This window comes from Lontra canadensis, unplaced genomic scaffold (genome assembly GCF_010015895.1).
Source record: "Lontra canadensis isolate GAN:19392208 unplaced genomic scaffold, GSC_riverotter_1.0 scaffold44, whole genome shotgun sequence".
Lineage (NCBI taxonomy): Eukaryota > Metazoa > Chordata > Mammalia > Carnivora > Mustelidae > Lontra > Lontra canadensis.
In genome coordinates this window covers 14,005,309-14,032,484 of record NW_022631038.1, presented here as the reverse complement: position 1 = coordinate 14,032,484, position 27,176 = coordinate 14,005,309, and the positions used below count along the sequence as shown (strand labels likewise).

Genomic DNA, 27,176 nt, shown 5'->3' with positions numbered 1-27,176 from the left:
CTCTTCAAACCCTTCAGATTGTTTGTCAGAGTCCATAGTCTCTCATGGTTCACCTACCCTTCCAATTTCCCCCACTCCCTTCTCCTTACTCCCCATGTCCTCCATGCTATTTGTTATGCTCCACAAATAAGTGAAACCATATGATAATTGACTCTCTCTGCTGGACTTATTTCACTCAGCATAATCTCTTCCAGTCCCGTCCATGTTGCTACAAAAGTTGGGTATCCATCCTTTCTGATGGAGGCATAATACTCCATAGCGTATATGGACCACATCTTCCTTATCCATTTGTCCGTTGAAGGGCATCTTGGTTCTTTCCACAGTTTGGCAACCGTGGCCATTGCTGCTATAAACATTAGCATTTAGGATTCATTTGTTTTTTAAATTCTGAAATTGAGAATGTAGGATTAGGATGTTGCCCTTTTAAAACCAAATGTATACTGCCCAATATTGTCCTCTTCTTCTGGATTTAGGGTTGGTTGCTAAATGGATTATTTTGTCATTAGAGCATAGAAATAGGTTGGTCTAATTGTACTTACCATATTTTTCCTATTCATTTGAGCCTTTAGAGAAATGTAAAATAACTGTAAATGTTAACAACTTGGACCGGCCAAAACAATTTTTTAATTAATAATTTCTTCATTCAAATACATCATAAATCTTATATCTTGGAGTACTCATAATAATTAAACTCACATTTCTTGAATGCATAACCTTTGTCAGATGCAGTACTTAGGTGTATTACATGTAGTTATTAGTAGCACAATGATCCTTTAAGATAAATAACAATATCACCACGTTTGGATGAGAAAACTGAGTTTCAAGAGATTATGTAACATGTCTAAGGCCACATGGCTAAGTGGAGAGGTAGAGTCTGAACCCAGATCCAATTCCCAGACGTAGTACTTCCCACTTAGGCTGCATTATGTCTCCATACCTCAAGAGAGAAAACTGTGTGATGTAAAAGGTTGGGAATTGTCCTGGATTTTTATGTTGACTTGCCATGGAACAATCAGAGCAGTTCAGTGGTGTCTGCTGGCCGTTTGAGTTTGGTTTAAAAACGGTCCAGTTTGTACCTTGTTGGTCATAACAAAATGACACCAGATTTACTTCAACAATTTTAACCATAGAATCCAGTATATATCTTCTTTTTAAGTTTAAAAAAGAAAGAAAGAAAGAAAAGGTTTTTTTTAAAAATTGTATTTAATTGAACACAAAAATTGCCTGGATACTTTGACCAAAAGTACAAACTGCCATCGAACTGGTGACAAACGCTGTTTTCGTGGACTGCTAGGCTATTTCAGCTTTATTCTCTTCCCAAGCATTCTCTGCCTTTATAAAGCACCCTAGAAGCAGTATTTGCTTAGCTTCTAATTTTGGTTTTGCTTTTGTGTTTTCTCTCTTTCTCTTGGTTGTTCCTTTCTTCTTCCCGTGGCACTGTCTGCTCTTTCCATGCATCACCTGTGAATACCCCCACGCTGACCAATCAGCTGTTGGTGAAGGGGGTGAATGAGACTCTGGTAGCTCAGAGGGTTGTTCCTGCTCTCATTACTCTCTCCAGTGACCCTGAAATGTAAGTGTCATCCCTGCCGTTTACATTCAGCATCCCTTTCAAAATGTGCCTGTCGAGAAATAACCATCAGCTTTTAAATCCATTAAAGAATATAGTTATCTCTTTAAAATAATACTAGTGGATTATATTCACTTGATTTTGAACTTTATTATACTGTTCATGGATCTTTTCTTTGAATGTGAGCCATCACATTTGGAGGCCATGCATGAAAAGAATACATTAATATCATTCCCAGTAAACATTTCCAAAACTTAGAATATGCTGATGGACTATTTCTTCCAAGCCAAGAAAGGATGCTCTGCTAATCTCACTAACATGTTGTTACCAGTAAGTATAGTGGCATGAACCAAAGGCTTAACATTTTAATGTCTCATGTGGGTGACTAAACCAAGAAAGACCAATGAGTCTGCCTGCCCATCCTCAGTCACAGCTAACCCAGTTCTCATTCCAGTTTACCAAACCATTTTTTATTGCATGTTGACTGGTTTACAGCTGACTCTTCGAGGCATGAGTGAAGCGTTAGTTGACAAGCGGGTTGCTCCGGCCCTTGTTACCTTGTCCAGTGATCCTGAATTGTGAGTTCCACAGACTGCGACCTTAAGTTACCCTGTCTGTCTTTTTGAGCATTCTTCTTGGTCTGCTTTTTTTTAATTTAATTTGTCATTGCTAGAGACTAATACAGTATATTTACCTTGTACTTACTTTGATATGCATTTTAATAATCAGTTTTTCATCTCAAAGAAAGTTTCAGTTTCTTTCTTTTTTAATTCTAACAGCTCTGTCAGAATTGCCACAATTCCGGCCTTTGGCACTATTATGGAAACAGTTATTCAGAGAGAGGTAGGAAATTCTTGACATTTACTATCTGTGTACTGTTGAGGTGATGATACATTACACACATGCATCCAGTGGTGGGGGGCAGGGAGCATTATACCTTTTAGTTTATCTCTTAGTTCGTTATGGGCCAGAGGAATATCTCAGTATGGAAAATATGAGAGCCTTACCCAAAGTATATCTTCATATCCTAAGGAAATCTCCATCTTCCTTCTCAATTAGAAAATTAAATATAAGCCAACTCCTAGATGTTCCATTTTAAGCCTAGCTGAGTATTGCAGTTTTGAATAACCTTCAAAGCAGAAAGCCTTCTGTTCTCCAGTAGACTTCTAGATAGTCGACACAAATTCCTGATTACCAGTTTGCACAGATTTGAAGACAATTTTGCCAGATAACTTTAGGAACACAGACCTATTTCAGTTTCCCAAATGGAGGCTAGAGGGCACCTCTGTTCTCATAACTGTGTCACTGATACCAAGGTGCAAGTCTAGTGGGCTGGTATCATGTCACTGCAGCGCATAGAACTGTGACAGCCCTCTGTTAGGTCTGCTTCAGGAGATTATCAAGTTCTTTCTCCCTAACAGTGTATTTTGATTTAGAATCTTGTGATTTAATTTCAAGTTTGTTACATTCTGTCTTCAACATTAACTGTAAGACACTTCTTAAAATTAGTGTCAGAATTTCGTTCTTTATTATCAAATTGGACATGTCTTATACAAATGAAAAACTCTACAGATAGAAAATAAATCATTTGTGCACGTCTTACACAGCCACTTACATGGAAACAGACATTTTACCTCCCCCCAAAAAAGGAAACACTATTTTATGAAGTTCCTTTGTCATAAAGATTTTTTTAATAACAAATTAAACAACTTAGTTTTGGGGGGGGCGCATTTTCCATCTTTTCCTTATATATTTCACTGGTGAAGCAACATTAAAAAGTGTCATTCTGCAAAGCTTGCAGTCTTGGCAGAATTTCAACATGTTCTTAAATCCTAAAATAAAAATGTCTTTTAGGGAAATGTGAGTAAGATATAAGTCATTAATGACTCACTGCTTTCAGAAGGTGAATAATTGGGTAATTTACACTGTGATTGGTTTTAAGAATTAAAATGTAGATACAAAATCATTATAAAATTTATGTTTTTCTCTACTGTGGGCGTTTTTGTTTTTACAGTTTGTTAGGGAATATTTATATTTTCAAAAAAATAAAAAAAGAATTAACAAGCATAAACAAAAATATAAAAACTTTCTGAACCAAAAGACTAAATAAGTACTTGTTTAATTGCAAATTATTTATGTCATGTTGATATAAATCATTTGAATCCATGTTGCAAGCATGATTAATGTATAACATTCTCTGTAACAACTCTATTTTTAATATTCTGTGAAATAACTGTACAATATCCAATTTTAAGTTGCTGGAAAGGGTGAAAATGCAGTTGGCTTCTTTTCTGGAAGATCCTCAGTACCAAGACCAGTATTCTTTGCATACAGAGATCATAAAAACGTTTGGTAGAGTTGGGCCTAATGCAGAACCGAGGTTCCGAGATGAGTGTAAGTTACATTTTTCTATCTTTTTTTCCTGAATTGTAATGTAAGATCAAAGCCAGAAGCTTCTCTCAGGATTTGTCCTATGTTAAAGCCCTTCTCCACTTTACCTTTCGTATACTGAAAGCTAAAAGTGAACCAAATTTGACTGTTGTGAACTGATCAGTAATACTATTACTGGATAATTTTTATACTATATACTGACTGCTGTAACACATGAAAAGTAACTCAAACAATTCCAAGTTATTTTTAAGACATTTTAAAATAACTAAATTTCAAAATACTATACTGTGTTCTATTTAAAACTTACTATTTAATTCTCATTTTTAAGGAAATTTTTATGTGTTTCTAATCATGTTCTTAAGAAAAATATGCTTTTCTTCCACTTGCCATGCCACTCAGCTATGATCAATGATTTTGTTTTAATGCACAGCTTGTTCATCCACTAATGATTTACATAATTATCTGCTAAAGCATTTTCTCTAGTTTCTGTAGTATCTCTTTTACTATAGGCCTCAGCCTTTATGACGGGAATTTCTTTTAGTGGCATCAAAGTATCCAGTAATTATTACTCCAAAAGCATATGTCAGTTATCACTGCTATACTTCTTCAGTCCTTTAATTTTTAGCAATTTGACATGCCCTAGAGAGGACCACAAGTTTGGCTTCTTAACGTCATTTTGGTTTCTAGAACAAAATTGGGACTCTCCCACAGTCTAGTTGTTACATATCTGGCCTGATATTTTTAATGGAAGTGTCATCAACAGAAGATATTGTTAGGAATTGGACAGCATTGTCCAAAAGGTATTTTGAGGGCATAACACTGAGCTACAGAAACATAATCCCGAAGTGATTTTTTAATGGGTAATGTTGATGACATGAGAAAATAGCAATATTTCATGATTAGTTAACAGGAAAAGATTTGGCATTTTAACTAGCAATAGGGATAGTTCCACATACTGTAACATCGGATTTATAGGCGATTCTAGTAAAAACTGTAAAGGTACTTTGACCAGCTTTATTGAGGCTGTCATTGTTCTGAAGTGGAGAGACTTAAGTCCTGGCTTTTAGATCAAGGAATTGGCTAAGTAGGCGATGAGCCTTTGGTGTGTGCCCATGTTGTCAAGTTAGTAACTCTCTAGAACATGGTCTAACCTTCTTGTGCACATTCAAAAGAAAGGTTTATGCATCGCTGAGAAGAAAGACATTTTCTTTTTATAAAGGTCCCAAAATAACAAAGGTTGTCTTGGGAATATTGACGATAGATGTTCCACTTTTGAATAGGTGTAATAAACCACTTGTTATCCCTGCGTCCTTCTACAATTTAACGTATACCCACAGATATGTCTTAACACAATCTTCTTTCACATTCTGGTACAACCAGATTTTTTTTCCCCCATTTAAGACAAAAAAACTTTTGTTTTCTTTTGTACTTATTGCCCAGTGGCTTTCGTTTTACTTTAAAACTTTACCCTGAGGACTTTAATGTATTATGTTAATAATTTAGTGGTAGAGTAGAAGTCATCTTGACAAGAATTCCATACTGATACCCATCTTTATTTATAGACTGTTGCTTTTTAGGAGTTTAAAAGAAGGTGAGAGAATTGTTGAGTGTTAGTATCTTCCTTGGAGTGGCATTTTGGGTATTCGTCATTCTATTTCTTAGAGAACAGAAGCCAGTGGACTTTTTTTCTTTCCCAACTCCTCATTATCGCAGGACGTTTTGGTCTTGATTTTTTTTTCAGAGGCCATTGGTTTTATTTGGAACACAATTCAGTCTTTTGTTGTTGTTTCTTTTCAGCTTTTTTACTTTATAAAGCCCTCTGAAAATGTTCAGTCATATGCTGGAGATTTTCTAACATGGCAATTTTACATTTCAGATTAGTTGGGATTTTTTTTTTTTAGAAGTTCTTTATTTCAGTTCTGAGCCCATTTACAAAAAGAAAGGATAAGATTCCCTTTACTTTGGCTGTTGGATCTACCCCAAATATTTTTGGAAAGTTTATTGAAATCAATTTTTATAAACTCTCCTATGGATTGATTTTATTTGTAGTGTAGACTCTGTCTAATTTGCCCTTAAGCAAAAGGCTTCTGCAATGACCTTATGTTATACATTTCCTATTTTCTTTGCCCACCGAAGGTCAGTTGTAGAATTATGTATATCTTGGTTAGTAAATCTTTTAACCATTTTTTCCATCTGAGGAGTTATCAGTTAAATAAATTAATTGCTACAGATATGGTAGCTAGGATACTATGTATGTAATGAAATGTTGAATTCTGGAATAAATTTTTGTCTATCTTCTGAGCTTTAGGAGGCTCTTAGATCAAGAGCCTTTAATTGGCTCTAGAGTTTAATGTAACTTATATAGATTTGTTTTCTAGTTAAGCAACTTTAAGGGGTTATTGTGCAGTATGGTTATTGAGTTTCTGAGAAAAACATTAAGGAAAGGATTACTTGTTTAGGAGGTCAGAAAAGGAGCAGAAGGAGTAAAGAGGCATGTGTCAATAGAAAAAGAAGTTCAAGGAACATTCTAAAGGCTGAGGGGAAGTGAATCTCAAAGATTCTCTAGAGAGACTGTTAGAGCCACCATTTTGTTGAGGCCTAAGCGTGCCAGTTAGTGAATTGGAGTGAATTCAGTGGGAAATCAATGAATGTTTGAAGTTTTTGTCTCCCAGTTTTTTTCGAGAGCTCCTTTTAAGTATCTTGTTATTAATTTTGATAAGTCAAAATACCCTAAAAATGGCCATTGTTAATTCATGGTTTTCATGGTTGGTTTGTTTGTTTCATTTTTGGGCCATTTACTAACATAAGTGTAAAACTTGTGATTATAATGTCGGTTAATTAGGAAGCAGGAGGTTTTTCTAGGGGAATATTGTGGCTTTCACATATTTCTCATACATAAACTCAATGCAAACATGAAAGAAGTCACTACAGTTGGTCAGAAGTATGTGCTTATGAGTGGTGTTTTGGGTTCCCTAACCAAGCAGAGATTAGAAAGGGGCCCTGTGAGCAATACTTTAATAGTCACTGGCCCTGCAACCATTTCTTCAGGGAACTCTGGTTTTATTGGGAAGTGGTATTTAGGAAACACAGTTTTAGGCCCTAGAGGTGCTTATTGCTACTGCATTGGATACTGTTTCTTGGGCCATCACTTTTATTTTAGTACTAGGATATTTATATTTTTGAAATTTTATCTTATTCATTGAGACAGAAGGTGATATTGAGCCCTTTGAGTGACTCGAACTAACCATCGGTGCTATTTGACATTGGTCTTTCTAAGAATTTGAGAAACTAAAGCTAAGAATTGTTTTATGGAGTGAAATAATTTGATATTGAAAAAGAATAAGTATGCTGTATTTGTCCTTTGTTTAGTAGCAGTGATAATACCTGATTTTTAGAAAGAAACTTAATTGTAAAGATAATAATAACACAAGAGGTCGATTGTTTACATTTGTTTATTTGGTTTTCATCTTTCAAATTGGGAAATTTAATTTCAGTGAGGCCAAATAACCTGTAGACACCCTCATATTTAGGTTATAGTGACAGTGCTATGGTCTGTTCCTTCCAAATGTTATTCTGAAATAACATACTTTCCTTTCTAGTAAGAAAAAGTAAGTGAAGGATTTGAAATCATCCAGAATTAAAATGAAATTTTAAAAATTTTTAAATGAAAAAAATTTTGTTTAATGTATGAGTATAGTATGAGTTTTATGTTTAATGTATGAGTATTTTTGTTTAATGTATGAGTATAGTGTGTGCAGAAATCTAACAATTTCTTTTTCTTTTTTCAGTTGTTATACCACACTTGCATAAGTTAGCCTTGGTGAACAATTTACAAATTGTGGATTCTAAAAGACTGGATATTGCTACCCATCTTTTTGAAGCCTACAGTGCACTTTCCTGTTGTTGTATCCTTGCTTTATTAATGTGTATCTATATTTATATAACCATTCTTACAGTGAACCTCTGTTGTTAAAGTTTGAAAGGTAATATTTTTTTCTTCAACTTACATAATGGTTATAGAAAATTAAAATTTGGTTTGACTTGCCCCACCACGTATTCTAGCCACTCCTAATTTTAAAAAGATGATTTTAAATCCTCTGTGCTTATATGTCCTGTAATTTTGAAACACTGACAAAAGTTTTGTCTATGTTAATTGGCAATGTAACTGAGCAAGAAATGAGTTATAACTGAAGCTTCTCTTAATCAAAAGGAAGGAAGCATTGTATGTGTTCTGGCATTTAGGTTTTTCAGTGAATGTTTAACCATCTCTATCCTGTGAAATGCTATGGAGAGATATCACTCTCCATAGCGTGGAGGTATAGTGCCGACATGGCTGATCACCTCCAGTGATGGTACAACTGAAGGAAAACTCAAAGATCATCTAACCCATGTCAACCACTACATTTTATTAATGATTAAACTTAAATGATTAAACTAAAGCTTAAAGCCATTAGTGACTTCTTCCGTTTTTTATAGTTGAAAGCAAAACTGTGACTGGAACAAAGAACTTTAGCTGTCCTGTTACATGTTCTCTTTACTATCCTTGACCTAGTAAAATAAAACGAAGAAGGAAGTAAAGATAAAGATGGGCAGAGTGAGCGCCAGCTTCTCTGCTTTCCCATTAAAAGGCAGGCGAGGTCAAGAAAGAGGAAATAAGAGTTTGAAAAAGGAGTGAAAGGCTGAATATGCAAACAGAATGGTAAAAGTACAGGCTAGACAACATACTCAGAGAACTCTGATTGTAACAGAAAAAATCACAGTAGAGATAGGTTCCTAGGAGAAAACAGAGGACAAAGGAAGGTTCAGGATTAATATTTATTGTTCCATATTATTATATACCAGTTTGAGGTGATAAGTCAAGTGAATAAGTCATTTTAAATGAAATATATATGTTCCAAAATACCACTGATTGACACTGGATTCTTGACTGGAACATTCTAGTGGGAGGTCTGAATTTGAACAAACGAAGTAGGGAAAGTAGAAACATAGAGCTGTTAAGGAGCTGTTTGTCCTTTGGGTATGTTAAAACTTGAGGTTGGATGAGTAGTTGAGAGCATTTTATTTTTAGGAAACGACTGTAAATTACCTGTTCATGTGGATGATGTAAGCTGTGTTTTTTACAATACAGATTATAAAGTGGCAGAGACACCATATTTTGGTAATTTTGTACTTCGACTATCCATATATCTTCTCTAAGTTTATTTCTACTAAAAGGAGAACTTACTATTATTCTTGATTTATCTTGTTGGCATTTTCTACTTAGAGAAGATAGAGGAAGCAAAAAGAGGAAGTGATATTCTGAACTGGCAAGGAAGAACTCTTTACTAATGGAGAAGTAACAAGACTCTTTCAAGAAAGTAATAATGGCATGTCAAAGTTTGTATTCCAAAGCAAGAAAATACTGCTATGTTTATAATTTCCCTAGACTTTGTGAAAATAGATGTTTAGAAACTGAAGCAAAAAGTTATGTATAACCTTGTATAGCAGAGAGTTTCTAAAGGAGTATGCCTCAAGGGAAACTGGAAGGTCAAAAGATCAAAAATTGTAGCTATATAAAACCAGATATTCCAAGTCGGCAAGGCAGTGGCTTCTAAAGCACATAGAATCTGTATAGGAAGAATATTATTGTGTGTTTAAATGTGCTCACAATATAGAATAAATATAATTAAGTCTTTACACCAATACAGTAAAAGGAAGAACATCTGAACAATAGACCCACTTCAGTTACTTAAAGTGTTAGTTCTACATGAGTCATAACATGTACTTTTGTCAACAGAGTGCAGTATGGCCACAATAAAATCACATTGTTCTATGATCCAAATCTGTTCTGAGGTTCCATTGAATTCTGAGCTGATAGAGCACAAGAATATTCCTTTCAACACTGACATCATACTTTAATAAGGACATGGAAAAACTATAGCTTTTAACATTAAGTATAGTAATAAGTCAAAAAGTCATGTTTTTAAAAAATTCAAAGGAATTTAGAAATGTTTAACCCAAAGAAGAGCTAGCTTGGGGATGAAAAAATAATTCAAAAATTATTTTAAATGTTACGTAGAAGCAAGTTTAGGCATACTGTGTAACTCAGGTATAGAGCTAACACTAATAAGAAGGTTACAGAGAGTCTGATTTTATAAGAAAAACTTTCTGGGGGCACCTGTGTGGTTCAGTCAGTTAAGCATACACACCTCTTGATTTCGGCTTGGGTCATGATCTCATGGGTCACGGAAGCCCTGTTGGGCTCTGTGCTCAGTAGGGAGTCTGCTTCTCTCTATCTCCCTCTCCTTCTGTCCCTCTGTGCGCTTTCTCTCTTAGAATAAATAAATCTATCTTTAGATATATATATATTTATAAAAGTCTTTAAGAAAAACTTTCTGATTTAGCTGTTTAAAAATAGAGTGATCTAAACTATGAATGTCCTGTCATTATTAGCAGTTAGAGGGTTTATGGCCATCATTCACAGATGAGATAGGATAATATAATATCAGATAGGAAAAAATGAGCTCTTTAAGTTTCCAACCCTTAAGAAAGATTGTGTGATTCTATAGGGAAAAGGTATAACTGAACAGTGAGTAGAAAGAGGAGGAGATGTAACTGTTTACCTCCAAATAAGTCCATCTACAGCTTCTTAATCCATGCCCATATTTCTCTAGATAAGACTCTTTTTTTTTTTTTTTTTTTTTTTTTTTTTGAGAGAGTGAGAGAGTGTGAGCCAGGTAGGGGAGTGGTGCAGAGGGAGAAGGAGAGAGAAGCTTAAGGAGGCCCCACAGCCAGTGGATAGCCCAATGCAAGGCTTGGCTTCATAACCCTGATTAGATTGGTTTCATAATCATGACCTGAGCCAAAGTCAAGATTCAATGGCTTAACCAACTGAGCCATCCAGGCAACCCAGTCAGACTCTTAACTACTAATTGAAGGGTCCCTCACAGTTACATGTTGGTGGTGCTTTCCCAAGATCTAGAGAACAAGACTATATAGCCATTATGTTGCAGCCCTCTCTAGGACTATAGGGATTAGTTCAACCAAATGATGTCTGTATTTTTAGTACTTCTAAATAATAAGTCACTCACTATAGGAGTCTTATTTACAAACAGTATTCAAAATTGTATTTGTTTTATGTTTATTTAGGTCATAAATATATATTTGTTTCCAAGATTTTATGTATTTGAGAGAGAGAGTGAGAGCAAACAAGCACAGGCTTGGAGAGAGGGAGAAGCAGAAGCAAACTCCCCACTGAGCAGGGATTCCAATGCGTGGTTCCATTCCAGAACCCTGGGATCATGACCTGAGCCAAAGGCAGACACTTAACTGACTGAGCCACGTAGGCGCCCTGGTCATAACTGCACTTTTAAGGCAGAAGTTATGTATTAATATTGATTTTTTTTTAATTAATGAAATTCATTATAACTTTTTTTTTCAAAAAGACTAGTTAACTCATCTTTATAAGGGAACTCACTTAACCTGCATTTTTTACTTTAATATGGTATATATAATACTAAATAAGAATTATTTTTAAATGGCTAACAACTATGATAAGCTAAGAATGTGCTGTGAATAAACAAAGGGAATTGTTTTCTTGAGAAATATACCTGCTTTCTTCATCCCTTTGAATGTCAGGGTAATCAACTAAAATTCTGAAGTGACCACCAAATATAACTAGTACTAAACCTATGTTACTATAGTAAAAGTTCTCTTATCCAATTCAATTAGGACCAACAGTAGACCAGTTTAATAGGATGGTTAAAGCAGGAAATCAAGAAAATGGTTTATATAACTTACTTTAACTTAAAATACATAATCTTTCCTTTACCAATCTTTCGATGTGGGACTGAGGTCTTTCTTTTGTGTGAGTCTGCTTCATAGACTTAAATATTATCTTTGTTAGATAAACCCCACCCATAATATAATTGTGATTTTCAGTTTAAGTTCCTTTTTTTTTTTTTTTTAAGATTTTATTTATTTATTTGACAGAGAGAGAGATCACAAGTAGGCAGAGAGGCAGGCAGAGAGAGAGGAGGATGCAGGCTCCCCGCTGAGCAGAGAGCCTGATGCGGGCTCGATCCCAGGACCCTGGGATCATGACCTGAGCTGAAGGCAGAGGCTTAACCCACTGAGCCACCCAGGCGCCCCAGTTTAGGTTTCTTTAAAGAGGATTCAGAAACATTTTTAATACTGGGTATAGACCTTTTTTAGTTTTTTTATCTTTTTCCTAATCTTTTATAGTTATTTCACCCAGACATAATTAAATAGCACCATTTTAAGCAACTGGCCTTTACCAGTTCTTGTAAACTTTTCAACTTAGTTGTCATGGAAACATTAATTTTCTTACTTTTCATACTCATTTAAGCATCCAACTAAATTACACGATTTAATTTTTACACTTACCGCATGCATTTAAATAATGTAATTAAATTATGTAGTGTTACAATAATGAAGACCACTGACATAAAGGGATTTGTGGGGTTAAACACAATTGACTCTTGATAAGTGATTAACTCAACAAATGAGAATCATGCTTGAGGGAAATGTGTTTGCTCTAAGTGATCTGCATGCCTTAGGCATCATTTTTATTATTTTGTTGTTCTTTTGGACATACGTTTGGTTTTTAATTCCCTTAACTGCCTGTCTCAAGTCATTTCAGAGGATTTAATGGTTAATCACTTTTTACCTGGTCTCAGATGTTTACGGACTGACATGGAACATCTTTCTCCAGAGCATGAGGTAAGCCTCCATGATGACTAAGCCGCTGTGATTATCTGTGCCGGCTTCATATGTTTTACTGTCTCCTCTACAGACTTGCACTCTTTATGTGAGGCACGATTATGATACGTTGTGCTTAATTCTTTTAAATCTAGTGTAGGTCATTTTACAGCTTTACTTACTGGTTAGGAGATCTTGAAAAACTCCATTAACATCTTCGATCCTCTGTTTAATTCTGTATAGTTGGGATAGGATGGATATAGGACAGGATATAGGATGCTGTCAATTCACTGAATGTAATTAGAATCTCATGAGCTAATGTACATGAAATGCTTTTTAATCTGTAAAATGCTAATGCAATTGGATCTCTGACCATTAACTTTCTTAGAAGCCAAGTTTGCGTTTTCTGTCTCACATTTCCTTATAACTCTTTTATTCTGTTTGTCTTCTTGTTTCCTCCAAAACCATTTATCATTTATTTCCTATTCTGTATTTTCAGCCTGTTTTATCAACCATTATCATGGTAGGTTTGTTTTGTTTTGTTTTCTGTTTTTCCAGCTTTTTACAGAGGAAGCTTAGATTATTTACTTTTTAAACTTTTCTTTTCCGATACATGAATTTAAGGCTCTGTGTATTCCTTTAGCCACATCCTGTGCATTTGCTACATTGTATCTTCATTATCATTCAGTTCAAATGGGATTCTCATTTCTATTATTAATCGATCCATGGGTTTTGTTTAATAAGGTAAATTGAGATTTAATTCTCCTATGTTTTTATCAGTTTTTTGTGGTCTGCTTCTTCTGTTAGCTCTTAAAATACCTATTAAAATTATGATTGGGAATTACCTTTTTCTCCGTGCAGTTTTTTCAATCTTTGCTTGGTATATTTGTATATATGTCTTCTGTCAGGTTGAGGAGGCTCCTTTTATTGTCAGCTGGTTGATGTTTTATCATGAAGGAGTCTAGAATATTGTCAGATGTTTTTTTTCTTCCCTAGTTGAGAAGATTACGTGGTTGTTTCTTTTAATCTCTTGATTCATTGTTTTACACTAATGGATTCTTGGACATTAAATCAACCTTTGTATTCTTACAATAAATCTGCAACAAATTCTTACAACAAATAACCACTTAGTTATGGTGCATAATTCCTTTTATATGAAGTTGAATTTGGTTTGCTAGCATTTTGTTGAGGATTTTTGCATCCAAGATGAAGGCTAAGCCTGCAGGACAGAAGAAATGATGTTTTAAGCCATATTTCACCACTCCATTAGGGTAGATTGGACTGAAAGTAGGAGTGGTTAAAAGTTGTTCAAAGGATCAGACTCCCAGATTCCCTTTCCGACTTTGGTAGAATTCTGGAGCTTTACTTTCTGAACTTGGGTTATATCACATGTAGCTGAGAAGAGGAATGAGTGCTATAACGAGAAGGGGGAAATTAAGTGAAGGCAGAATGATGGGAAACTTTGTTATCTTTCCCCTTCTTGGGTCCAAAAATGCTGGTAGTCGGGATTATACCCATAGGGGAAGAAGATAGAAAGTTTGTTTATGCCCAATTTACCTTAAAGTGAAGTTACTCGTGCATGAAAAAAATTGTAATCAGCACTTTAGTGCCCCAGTCTTTAGTGGACATCCCAGGACCACCAAGCATTTGAGAAAAACCCTCTAACATCAAAGACAGAGATGAAAACATACATGCAAGAAAGAGGGTACTGGAGGAAACAGACAATTCAGGGAGCAGAAAAAAAAGTACAAAAAACGACCCCCAAACACAATAAAGCAGAAACTAGCTAAACAAAACAAAATCTATAATCTGTGAGATGAGAGAGTGGAAAATCAGAAAAGATTCAAAAAGGATTAATCTAGATCTAACATGCATATGACAAAAGTCTCATTTGTAACCAAAGTCCTTACTGTAATCTGCAAGGCAATCTAAGATCTGGCTCTCTCCCCTTCACATCTCAGAGCTCATCTTCTACCCTCTTCTTTGCTCACTCTGGATCCACCAGTCTGGCCTCCTTTCCTAGAATGTGATAGGCGTACTCTGACCTAGATGGAGCCTTTGCTCAGCCTTTTCCTGGTGTCTAAAACACTTGTTCTGTCATCTCCTTCAGGCTTTTCCTTAAATGTCATTTCCATGAAGACTGCTTGAGATACCTCCATGTAAATTGTAACATTCTTCACCTTGGCCTCCTAGCACCCTATATTTTATTCAATACTCTTTCCAAAGCCCTATCACCTTCTAATATACTACATAACTTACCTATTTTTTATATTTATTTTCAAGAAAATGCTCTCCATAAGGTGGGAATGCTCTCTGTTTTGTTTGTGCATTCTTTGTATCTAAAGAAGTGCCTGGCACATAGTAGGTGACAGTAAATATTCGTTGTTTAGTGACCTCCATGCCCGAACATGGGCCAGGAATATTTAGGAAGACATTCAGTTTCTGGTGTGGTTACCAGCGTAGCGGAGCAGCTTAGATCCCTCCACCCTTTCCATCACTCACTCAGTCTCCCTGAAAAACTGATGTTAACTCTTAAGTGCCCATTGTATTCCCAGTTACACTTTAGTAACCACAGACCTATACCTGGTCTCTGCTTTAGACATTAAAATAGAGCATCTTGCTATTTGCAACGTGGAGAAAGCAAAGCAGCTTTTACTGGGAAAAATGTGTGTGATCATGGAATATATATATGTTAAATGTATAGATGTACACCAATTTTATTTTTACCATTAGATGGTAGGAAAAACTAAGGGAGAATTGAAGTCAGAGTTAGGAAGGTTAGTGAAAATCAAAATCAGTTATTAGGTTATATGATTGAGGTCCTTTTTTTTTTTAAAAGATTTTATTTGTTAGAGAGAGAGAGAGATCACAAGTAAAGAGGCAGGCAGAAAAAGGGGGGAAGCAGGCTCCCTGCTGAGCAGAGAGCCTGATGCGGGACTCGATCCCAGGACCCTGAGATCATAAATGAACCAGAGGCAGAGGCTTAACCCACTGATCCACCCAGACGCCCCTGATTAAGGTCTTTTAAATCTATTTCTGCACGTAATGTAGCAATCTAATGTGAATTTCTTTAACAAAGTGACTGCTAAAACTTGATACTTTTAATTAACACTAGTTTGTAGTAATACTAAAAATTAAATTAAAAAGTTTAGATTAAATAATAGTATTTCACTAAAGTCATTTTTTTTAAATCAGGTCATTTTAAGTTCCATGATAAAAGAGTGTGAACAAAAAGTAGAGAACAAGACCGTCCAAGAGCCTCAAGGGTAAGACATTAATTTTCTTTTTAAGACTTTATATTGACCTTAATTTCTCTATCTAAATTTTCTATAGATGGGTATGGTGTTTTATTTTGTGTTACTCTTTAGTCACTTTTGGAAGGTAAGAAAATTATTTAAATCAGTGGTTCTCAAATGCTAGTTTATAAACCATGTATCAGAATTATCTGGGGAATTTAAAATTTACATCTCTACCCCGTGCTCGGTGCCATCCTCTCAACAGTCTGATTCAGCCTAGGGATCTGTATGTTTAAAAGCTAAAGACATTGGGATAGGTAGTCAGATTTAGGAATCACTGGTCAAAATAGTTTCTTAGAAATTTATGATAAGAATTATAAGGTGTAACTTGATTCACTGCGTAAAGGATTGTAAACTTGTGAATGTTCTAACCAAACTAACTTGAATTCGAAGATTCATTGAAGTTAAAATACAAGCATAGAGGTGGAAGAGTAAAGGTGGGCATTCAGGAGAGGAAGTAATTTACAGATAGACTGTGTGTACTCTTACATCTTATTGATGTAACCTTGAGCAGTTAATCTTAAATGGACTCTGTTAGGCATAAAAAGCTCAAAGGTTTTTCCTTTATAAAGGTGACTACTAGGAATAAGTGTGCCATCCTATCAGGCTAGGTACCCAGACACACACTTACCTCTTCACACCCCCAACTTCTCCCACACACACATACACATACAGTTTTTTACTTCTTACTGTGTGTCAGAGCCCTTTCTTGAGCCTCCTGGGATGTTAGAACTTTCCTACCATTGTAGCCATGGAGAGTAAAAGTACTTCGATAGACTTCAGTTCCAAACACATAATCCATAAAATTAATGCCAAAGCAAATGCTTCTGTTCATTTGTCATACATTTAGTGTTAAGATTATCTGGTGCCTTATCAGTTGAAAATGTAAAAAGTTTGGGTACAAAATTAAGAAGAAGTATATGTGAAATGCATTCTAAATGAAATTTCATTAATTAGCATGCAGGAATTAAGAAAGAGAAAAATACCTTCATAACTTCCCAAGATTGTTTCAGTTATATGAACGTCCTTTAAAAAAAGTTTATTTTTATAATCCTATTTTCCATTATTCAAATCTTCTATATTATTTTTTTAAACTTTTAGGTAATTTCAAATAAGCACAGAATAAATTATGTAGTGAATTCCCATGTACTCATCCCTCAGCTTCAGTAATTATCAACTCATGGTCAATTTTATTTCATCCATCCCGCTCCTATATTCCGGTATGCATTTCTGAAAGACCAATGCTATTTTTTAAAACATAAACATAATGTCATTAAAACCAAAATAACTACTTCTTAATATTATCAGTTATCTGGCCTGTGTTCAAATTTCTCATTGTTTTATAAACGTCATTAGCAATTTGTTGTTTTTTTTCTTTACAGTCTGTTTCTTTGAGTCAGGATCCAGAATTCCATTCATTGCAACTAATTGACATGTCTCTTCAGTCTCTTTTAATCAATAGGTTCCCCTTCTATTTCGTTTTTTTCTTCATGTACTTATTGAAGAAATTGAGTCTTTGTTCTATAGAGGTCCCCACAGTCTGAATTTGGCCGATTGCATTTCCCTCTTGTTGTGTTAACATGTTCCTCTGTATTTCCTAAATAAATTTGGTGGTTGGGTCTAGATCTAGAGGCTTCACCATATTCAGGGCATGTTTCTTTATTTTGCAAGACTGCTTCTTGGGAGGAGGTGTGTTTTCATCGTGAGGGAGACAGTGTCTACTTCTCTCTCTGTTTCAGTGGTATTAGCATCTGTTAATGATCAGTACCTGGCTGTACTAATTGGTTAACTATTACTAAATACATTACTCTAATTCTGTCATTGCTTCTTCATTTGTGAGCTAGAATACTTCAGGGAAGAAACCTTCCCCCATATGTACTATATGTACTACGATTACCCAGTGATACAGTTTTTTATGGTAAAGGCAAGGTAAATGTTCAGTTCTTTCTCTTTACTTACCAGTTTTCTAAAATAATGAATTGATTCATCTTCTGATGGTGACTAGTTAGGTGGTTTTTTTTTGCTCAAGTATCATAAACTCATTTATTTTCAAATACCTGATACAATTCAGTGTATTGCACTTAGTATCTTTTGATGTCCAAATTATCCCATCTTTGGCCATTGTAAGGCTTCTCAAGTTGACTTCCCAAGTCCTTTCGACATTAATTTGCAAAATGGAATGGTATGGAGGGAGAGAGAAACATTCTAGGATATAAATAGTTTTGAAGATCAGTTAGGTATAAGAGGTTCTGCAGACGCAGAATAAGAAACGGCAACTGGTTTGATATGAGTTGCAAAAGAAAGATCTGAGATTTCCTTGAAAACTTGCAGGAAAGAGACAATATTACCTTACAAGGCAGCCCATTTCTTTTTTAACAACTCTATTTTTTACAGATTACTCTTATCCTGAGTTAGTCTCCCTTCCTATTACGTTTCCTCTCTAAAATAGGTTTCATCATCGGGCAGAGAGATGGGGGGTTGTTACAGACCCCTTTGTAAAACTGATAAAAATGTAAACTTTCTTTTCAGAAAAAAATGCTGTAATGTAATGGTTCTCTGTTGGAAAGCTTTGTGTAAAGTAGATGCCCGTATCCTTTATACCATATGGAAAGAATCAGAATAACTGGGGTTAGGACAAGACATCTGTATTTTCAGTACTTCTCCAGGTGACTGTGATGTATATTAGTAGAGCTATACAAATATATACACTTATGCAGATTTATATTTATATCTAATTTTTTACATGTAACATTGGTATCTGTTAAGTCTTCTGAATCTACTCTTCTCCAGACTGAACGTCCCAGACGCTTTAACATCTTTGTTGCCCTCTGGTTAGACTATCATTAAAACTTGATAATACTCGGGGCGCCTGGGTGGCTCAGTCATTAAGCGGTTGCCTTCGGCTCAGATCATGATCCCAGGGTCTTGGGATGTAGTCCCTCATCAGACTCCCTGCTCAGCGGGAAGGCTGCTTCTCGCTCTCCCACTCCCCCTGCTTGTGTTCCTTCTCTTGCTGTGTCTCTCTCTGTCAAATAAATAAATAAAATCTTAAAAAAAAAAAAAAAAAAAAACTTGATAATACTCAAGTATTATCTGACCCATGCATCCTATTTTTCTCAATGCAAACTAAAATCATACTTACCTTTCAGCTTACAGTATTGTTCTACAGAAAGAAAACAAAACTGTAAACTTGGTACATTAAGAAAAGGCATTAGAGAAAATCTAGGACTTGAACTGGGATTTAAAGATTGTTTAGCCAGATAGAAAGGAAGAGATAAGTTAAAAATGTTTCGAACACAAACTCAGCAGGCTTGATGCAGGGGGATCTAGAAATTGAGCTTAATTGTTGGTTAAACACACACACACACACACACACACACACAAAAATAGATTGCTGTGTTTCTTGAATGCCAAGCACAACTTATCTTGTAGGTAGTAAGTAGCCATTGAAGATTTGTGAGAAGGGATAGGATATGAAGAAGTGATTATTTCAGAAGTTAATCTGATCATGGAAGAAGACCAGATCTAAGACTTGGAATAATTCAGTTGGAAGGTATTGTCAGTGGAAATAAAAATAAATGATAGATGTTTCATAGAATAAAATCAGAGGATTTGATGATTGCTTTTCTTATTTTTTTTAAGTTTAATTTATTTAATCTCTACACCCAGTGTGAGGCTCCAACTCATGACCCCAAGACCAAGAGTCACATGCTCTTCTGACTGAGCCAGCCAGGCACTCCTAGTAATGTGTTTTAAATAGAAGACAGGGAGCCATTATATTCGCTGTTGGGAGGAAAGGAAAATGTTAAAACCACTAACAAATAAGGAAATAAAAACAGTGGATCATTTCTAAAGTTTGGAGGTAAAAAAGCTTCATGTTAGCTGATCTAACAAATAACAGTAATAGGATACTTTTTCCAAACTCCTTATGGAGATGATACTTGAAACTTCCAAGAGAAAGTTTCAATAGTGAGTTTTGTAATTGAAGAACCAGGAGCCAAATGCCGAAACTTATGGAGGATTACTTTGTGGGAAGAGAATGCCCAGGAGACAAGGGAGAGGCCAGGTTGTGTACTGGCAGAAGAGCTGTGGGGAGAAGAGATTTTAAAGATGGGAGTCATGATCTGGCATTTAACTTAGTAATTCACAGCGCACACCTTTAAGGACTAAGAAAACCAGAAGCGCTTGATGGCGGCACATACTTCATCTGCAGTTTCACTGGACAGGTCCCGGGCTCCTGCACCTCTCTGTTCACTGCCCTTGACATGGTCAAACATATTCTCTCCTTTGGTCCTGCAAATGCAATCTGCAAATACAGATTGCAGCAGTAATCGCAATCTGTATTTTTCAGTTTAAGAAATTGAATCAGAGTAATCTAAAGCATATTGGCCAAGGCTATAGGGCCAGCAAACTGGGTTTATTGTTGGATTACTGGAAAATTGCACTTGATCAGTGTTCTGTTTGGTATTATGATAAATTAGCAATCTTTAGTAGTTATTTAGATGTGTTTACTCCCTACACAAAAGGTTGTTCAAAAAGAAAGAAGAAATGGATTTTAAATTGTTGATTGAAACTAATGCAAGTGGCAGTTGAGGACATTGTGCCCTGTCCTCCCAAAAGTAATATGTCATAGGATTGTTATCACAACAGTTTATAAAACCTCAGTGTGATTTAATATACTCACTTGTGAAAATAGGGATAGTATCTATCTTCCAGGGTTGCTATAAGAATTAAATGAAGTGATGGTGATGAGAAGAAGAGTAACTACTCATAGTTACAGCATGTTATTACGTGCCTGGCACTACTAATAAGCACTATGTACACTTTATAATTCTTAATAGATCTGTGAGGTAGGTAATAGATTTATCTCCATTTTACAGATGAGAATTACTTTACAGATGAGATCAGATAACTTGCCCAGGGTCACAAAGCTGCCAAATGACAGAGCCAAGATTCAGTCTCACTACAGACTTGCTTCTAACCTCTACACCCTACTGTTTCCTTTAATTACACAACGAACGTGAAGCTCCTAACCTAGTAGGTCCATAGAAACTTCTGTCTGTAAATACTAGCTTCCCCTTTGTGATACCGGCTCAGAAGGTATTTATTAACATTATCACTACTGAAGAAATGAAAAAAATGGATATTCTAGTTTTTTAACTGCTTTACTTGAACTTTAAAATTTATTTCCTAGCTCAATGTCAATTGCTGCAAGCTTGGTGAGTGAAGATACGAAGACCAAGTTCTTGAACAAAATGGGCCAGTTGACAACATCAGGTGCCATGTTGGCCAATGTGTTTCAGAGAAAGAAGTAAAAGCCGGAAGGAAGCCCCAGTAAACACTAAGATGGACTCAAGCAGACTGCTTCCTTGTACTTGAAGTACTTGCCTTTTTTATTTCCTTGTTGTATGTTCTTGCATTATAATTTTATCCTAACCTCCAAAGATATTTGCACTGCTTTTGATTATTGCTGTATATCTGTTAATTTTGGAGTTATAACTGTGGTGATAGAAAATTGGGTTTATAGTCTGTACCAAGTCCCTCTTCTATGTTCTTGTCTTTCGGAATAATTTTTTTTTTACACACACACACACACACACACACACACACACATATATATATATATAGTGAAGAGTTGTTTTTTTTTTAATTTTTGGATGGGATATTAGCAAATATCTGTATTATACACTAAGCTATTACAATGGTACTTAAAATAATGTAAATTTGAAGTCATTGTTATAAAGTAATAAAAGTGGAGATTACTTAAGTATTTAAATTATGAAAGAATAATGCAGACTTTTTATTGTTTCTTAACTGACTAGAAAGAGCCACCAGCATTACTCTGTGCCTTTTGGACTTCAGTTTTTGTGTCTGTAGGAATTGTGTGCATTTCGTTCACACAGTATTTTATAATGCTGTGATGAATTTGAGTTACAGATCCTACAGTAAGTAGATTATAATGAAACCTTCCACATTTCAGAGCTCTCATGAATATTCTTTAAGTGCTATTCAAACCTCCCCAGCACTTACATGCGTATAATGGACTTAGCTGAGGAAAGACAGCACATAAACACGGGGGGTAGTAACCAAGGTGAATTTTGAAAACTGATATGTAGTAGATTTTAATACTCAAAAGTAAACGTAGGTAAGAAGAGCTAATAATTGTGAAATTCTTCCCCCAAATTTAAGTACACAGGAAAATATGGTTTGAATTTGAAATTTAACACTGACTTATATGAAATATTTTATTTAAAATATATTCTAATGATTTTGATTTCAGAGATTATCTTTTCATTCTGTGTGTTACAGAGAAGTACCGAAAAGTTAAGGACATTTGGGGGCTGCTTATTTCCCTCTAAACTAAAACTGACATTAGCTAAATTACTGTTGGTTAGTTAACACCTTGTCCCTTACAGTCAGGGACTATTCTTGTGTTTGATATATATTACATAGAGTCTTAAGTCAGTGTACAGCTCCACTGGAATTAGACAGTTGTCTCTGCAGTAATGCGACTTGAAGTAGAAAAGAGTGGGACTGGACATAGAAGGGGATGATTGGTTTGAGGGAGTAATGTGAGGCCTTTTTGAAAAATGAATATTTTGGTAAAGAGAATTCTGGTTTGAGCACAGTGGATGCATATAGGCGATTCTCGTGTTTGTTGTATAAACTGTTTTAATACACTTGGAACATAGCTGGATTACAATCACTTCTGGAAAAGATAGATTACCACACAGTCAAGCTTATAAAATGAGTTGCCATCAACAAAGCCATTTAAAAAGTTCATTCTGAAATTATTTCTTTTACCTGTAGTGACACAATTGTTAAAATTAACTAGTCTTTCAGAAACTGTTGGATTCTAGGCATTCCTGAGAAATTGAAAGTGGCTACCTTTCGTGTCAAAAATGTTGATCTATTATAAATAAAATGTTTTTGCATATTTGTTTTTGTTTTGTTTCTGGCTATGTGTATTTATTTTCATTTTGAAGCACTTATATATTCTGTATCCAAGCAAAAGGAAATGAGAAAGAATGTATTCATTAAAATGTACTATGTTATTTAAGGAATATAATTTATATAAATTACCTAGTTAATTTACTTTTCCTAAAAAAAGATTGTTGCTCTAAAACGAATATATTTCAGAGACAGTTTAAAGGAACTGTTATGGCTCTCATTTGCTTTGAAATACAGTAAAATAAATATATTCGTTACCAAATGTATGACTATAAATATTTTTATTGTGATAATTTTTATCAGTTTGTGAATCCATTTGTCTAAATGCTAGTGTTTTCTCTAAAAGGCAACATCTAGTAAGATACACAGTATATTTCAAGGGAGTCTCCCTTATTATGCTGTTAAGTATCTTAATGTCCGTAAGACTTCATGTTTATTTTCACAATGATTTTTAAGGCAAACTATGATTCTTTAAAGACCAGGTAGACTAATCACACTAATCACTGAAACTGAGTGTGTTCTTCCAAAACTGGCAATAAAATCCCCATACTCACTCGTTTTACACAGAAATAAAAACAGTACAGATTTAAATATTTGACTTAACAAAAAACTAAGTTTGCAAAGTAAACTTGATTTAAAGCTAATTTGAAATTATGCCTGTGTTTCTAAAGCAAGCCAGAAATTAAAAATTTTTAGAAACTCAGAAATGCCATAGCTAGCAATTTTGCTGAATTACTCCAAGAACTATGCTTGAATGATAGCAGTATCTAACTTTATATGTGGATGTCCTTGACTTCATTTGTTTGCACCAGTCACCCCTTCTGAAAGATTACTTTGCTGAACACCAAACAGACTTGCAGCCTGAATGAAATTGTAAATAATTTTAATAGAGTCTCGATTCAAGTTGATATCAAATTCCTTTTTTAACAGGAAAGAAATACTGGTTCAAATAAATAGTCTCTGATAAAGTTTGGGGCAATGAAATGGCTATGTATTGATTTGTCTTGTCATGATCCCAATTTTTAAAATAACCTATTTTAGACCATTATTTGAACTTTAAGGACAGAACTATCTCCAGACATCACCTTGTTGATCTTTGAACTGTGAGAGCTAACTACAGTGAACATTTTGTGCTAGTTACCAGTTCCTTAACTATTTTTGTATAAAGAATGTATGTTTGAAGAGTTTTGTAATTAGCAATTCTAATTCCAAAAATTCTCCAGATTGGCTAGGTCACAAAATTCCAACTTTGTCTTGGATGTTAACTCTTTTATAAGCAAACTATGAAATAAATTTAGCTTTTCATATGAATAGATATGTGTTTGAAAGTTCTCATGTAACTTTACAGTATGCTTGTTTTCATTACTATTTTATTTCAGTATGTTTAAAAAAATAATAGATTAAAGGTGTTTGCTAGTAATAAAAAATAATGTATCTGGTAGATTTCTGCATCTCGGCAAAATAATTGTATTTTAGGCTATTTTCACACTACAAATGGATGTTCTGCATGCATTTCGTCTATGGAATTTGCACTCCAGTCACAATCTCTGAGTGGCACATCAGTCTTTCAGATTTTCCCATCAGAACTAACTACAGGAAACTTTGCCTTCTTTATAGTTTACTTTGTTTGCATGTTTAAGAAAAATCTTAAAAAATTCCTGTTCACTGTAAGACCACACCAATCATAAAGTACATGATAGATAATGTGAACTCAACACAATATAAGCTATAATATATAACTATACTATATATAGTAAATGTATATTATATGTAATATATAAATATATATATTTAAGTGATAGTATGTAAGTAATTTTGATAGTATATAAATACTTCCTTTGGTTCAGGGTGGTGACAGATGTAATTTATTTACTTTCCTTAAGAGTCTTCAGTAATAGCTGTAAAATTCTGTCCAAAGCATATCTATATAGAAAAGTATATTATTGGGGTGCCTGGGTGGCTCAGTCGTTAAGCGTCTGCCTTGGGCTCAGGTCGTGATCCCAGGGTCCTGGGATCGAGCCCCACATCGGGCTCCCTCCTTGTCAGGAAGCCTGTTTCTCTCTCTCCCACTTCCCCTGCTTGTGTTCCCTCTCTCGCTGTATCTCTGTCAAATAAATAAATAAAATCTTAAAAAAAAAAAAAAGAAAAGAAAAGAAAGAATGAAAGAAAAGTATATTACTATTTTAATATCCTTTTAATACATTAAAGACTAATCCATTATATTTATTTCAGTTAGATCATTGCATGAATAGATTTCTTGAGGGATTTCAATGTAGTAAAATTTATGTTGTCTAAGCTGGCATTTTGGGTTATATGTAATAGATATTAAATTTTTAGTCAGTGATTGTTATTTAGGGTTATCATTTGTTGACAGTCTACTTTTCTCAAAATTTTTAGGGGCACCTGGGTGGCTCAGATGGTTAAGCTTCTGACTTTGGCTTAGGTCATGATCTCCAGGTTCTGGGATCAAGCCCCATGTCGACTCCCAGCTCAGCAGGGAGTCTTTTTCTCCTCCTGCCTCTGCCTCCCCCTGCTCGTGCTCTCTCTTTGTCTCTCTCTCAAATGAATAAATAAACTCTTAAAATACATAAAATAAATTTAAAAATAAAATTTTTAAAAACTATTCTTACTGGAAAAACAGCCTCTTTTTAAATTGTTGACATTTCCAACCTTAGATATTTTTAGGATATGCTACATTTCTGATAATTGACAATTCTTTAAATTTTTAGCTTCCTCTATTCATAAATCTCCCTGTCATGTATTAAGTATTGAACCTAAGGTGAATGCTTTTCATAATGTAAATCATTTCCTAATTTCATTTTTATATGAATTTTATAAATATCATTTCCTTTCTAGTAAGTTCTTTTTTGTCTTAGAATAAAAAAGCATGGAAATAATAACATGCTCTCTATTCCTTACAGGACTTAATGAAAATCACACAATAGTAAACCGCAAAGTATGTTAGCACTTAGTATCAGGAAAGTTCAAATTAGATTTAAAATAAGCCCCTGAATAACTAAAGCATGGGTAAATGTGTATAACCTCCTCCCCGATACCTCTGTTTTCTAGTAAGTGTATAGGTTACCATGACATGCATCATTTACCTAAAATTGCAGTAGAAGGCAGAAACCACTTTTGATTGTTACTTTTGCCTACTTTAACCATTCCCAGAGTTTCCAACCTAGTGAAGACTGGTAAGGTAATTTTACTTTTTGCTTACCAAAACTTGAAATTAATTTTTTTCAAAAGCTTAATAAGTAAATTAGTCCAATAAATTAATTTTTATTACATTATTTAGATTTTATAAAATATTTTATTTACCCTTTGAAACTTCACTCGTGTCTTTTAGTATATATTTGATTCTTATAGTAATTTATAGCTTTCTTTGGTATGTTATTTGAAGTTCCTTATAACTAAACTTTTCATACTAAGGGAAGAAAAATAAGAACTGCCATTGCTTGAAAATCATCGGTTCCTAGTGTTATCTAAGAGAAGGAAACTCTTCAGTTAACCATTGACCATTGATTTTAAAAGTCAGAATCTGGTTTCTTGAAAACATATAAAAGGTTTCACATCTTAGGAGGTAAATGCTACAAACCAAATTTGGAGACCATTTTGTTCTGTCATTCTACTGAAGGCACGGTGTTGGAGTGTAATAATCCTCAAGAAGCTCATGGAGAGGCGACAGACTAGAAATGGATAAATCTGATTTTCAAAAATGAGAAGCCGAAAGATAAGACAAAATATGGGCTGCCCTTCTAAATCTATATAAAGCCTCTTCAGGTTGGCCTTTTCTGACTACTCAGTCCAAAGTAACCCCTATAATTCCCTCAGATCTCCCAGTTTTTTTCTTAAATAGTTATTCTTCTCAGTACTCATTTTCGTGTTTTTTATTGTCTGTCTCTTTCACTAGACTCAGCTCCGTGAGAGAGAATGTTGTCTATCCTTTTCAACCAATATGTCTCCGGTGTTTGAAGAATGCCTGGTGCATGATAAATACTCAACATTAACTGAAGGAATTAATGAATTGTGAGCTTGGTACCAATTCCATGCAAGGTTGCCAAGTAGATTGAAAGGATGAGAGCCCCAGAACAGGATGAATTTACTGAGCCTACATGACAAAATTAATTTATTGGACTAATTTACTTATTAAGCTTTTGAAAAAAGTCCTTTTCATAGAGCTGTTATATGTTGTGGATCAGGAGGATTGGGTAGTCTTGTGCATATTTTGACCTCAGCAAAATATTTGACGTTGTTCCTCATAACGT

The 27,176-nt window shown here is 34.7% G+C and overlaps 1 protein-coding gene across 8 annotated transcripts in view; it reads left to right on the top strand.

Annotated features, from left to right (window-relative positions):
- The window catches only part of RELCH (RAB11 binding and LisH domain, coiled-coil and HEAT repeat containing), a 110,935-nt gene extending 83,995 nt beyond the window's left edge, over positions 1 to 26,940 (top strand). For 2 of the 8 annotated variants that reach the window (XM_032872292.1, XM_032872288.1), the window contains 7 exons: positions 1,491 to 1,573; positions 2,350 to 2,413; positions 3,826 to 3,964; positions 7,750 to 7,866; positions 12,594 to 12,682; positions 15,857 to 15,927; positions 21,152 to 21,537. In XM_032872292.1, the coding sequence (XP_032728183.1) occupies positions 1,491 to 1,573; positions 2,350 to 2,413; positions 3,826 to 3,964; positions 7,750 to 7,866; positions 12,594 to 12,682; positions 15,857 to 15,927; positions 21,152 to 21,272 (684 nt within the window). In that variant the 3' untranslated portion in view covers positions 21,273 to 21,537. Of the gene's footprint in view, positions 1 to 1,490; positions 1,574 to 2,065; positions 2,149 to 2,349; positions 2,414 to 3,825; positions 3,965 to 7,749; positions 7,867 to 12,593; positions 12,683 to 15,856; positions 15,928 to 19,626; positions 19,697 to 20,673; positions 20,831 to 21,151; positions 21,538 to 26,821 lie in introns of those variants that run through there. The other 6 variants (XM_032872290.1, XM_032872289.1, XM_032872294.1 and 3 more) reach the window with 6 other exon arrangements.
- Positions 26,941 to 27,176: the final 236 nt, after the last annotated feature.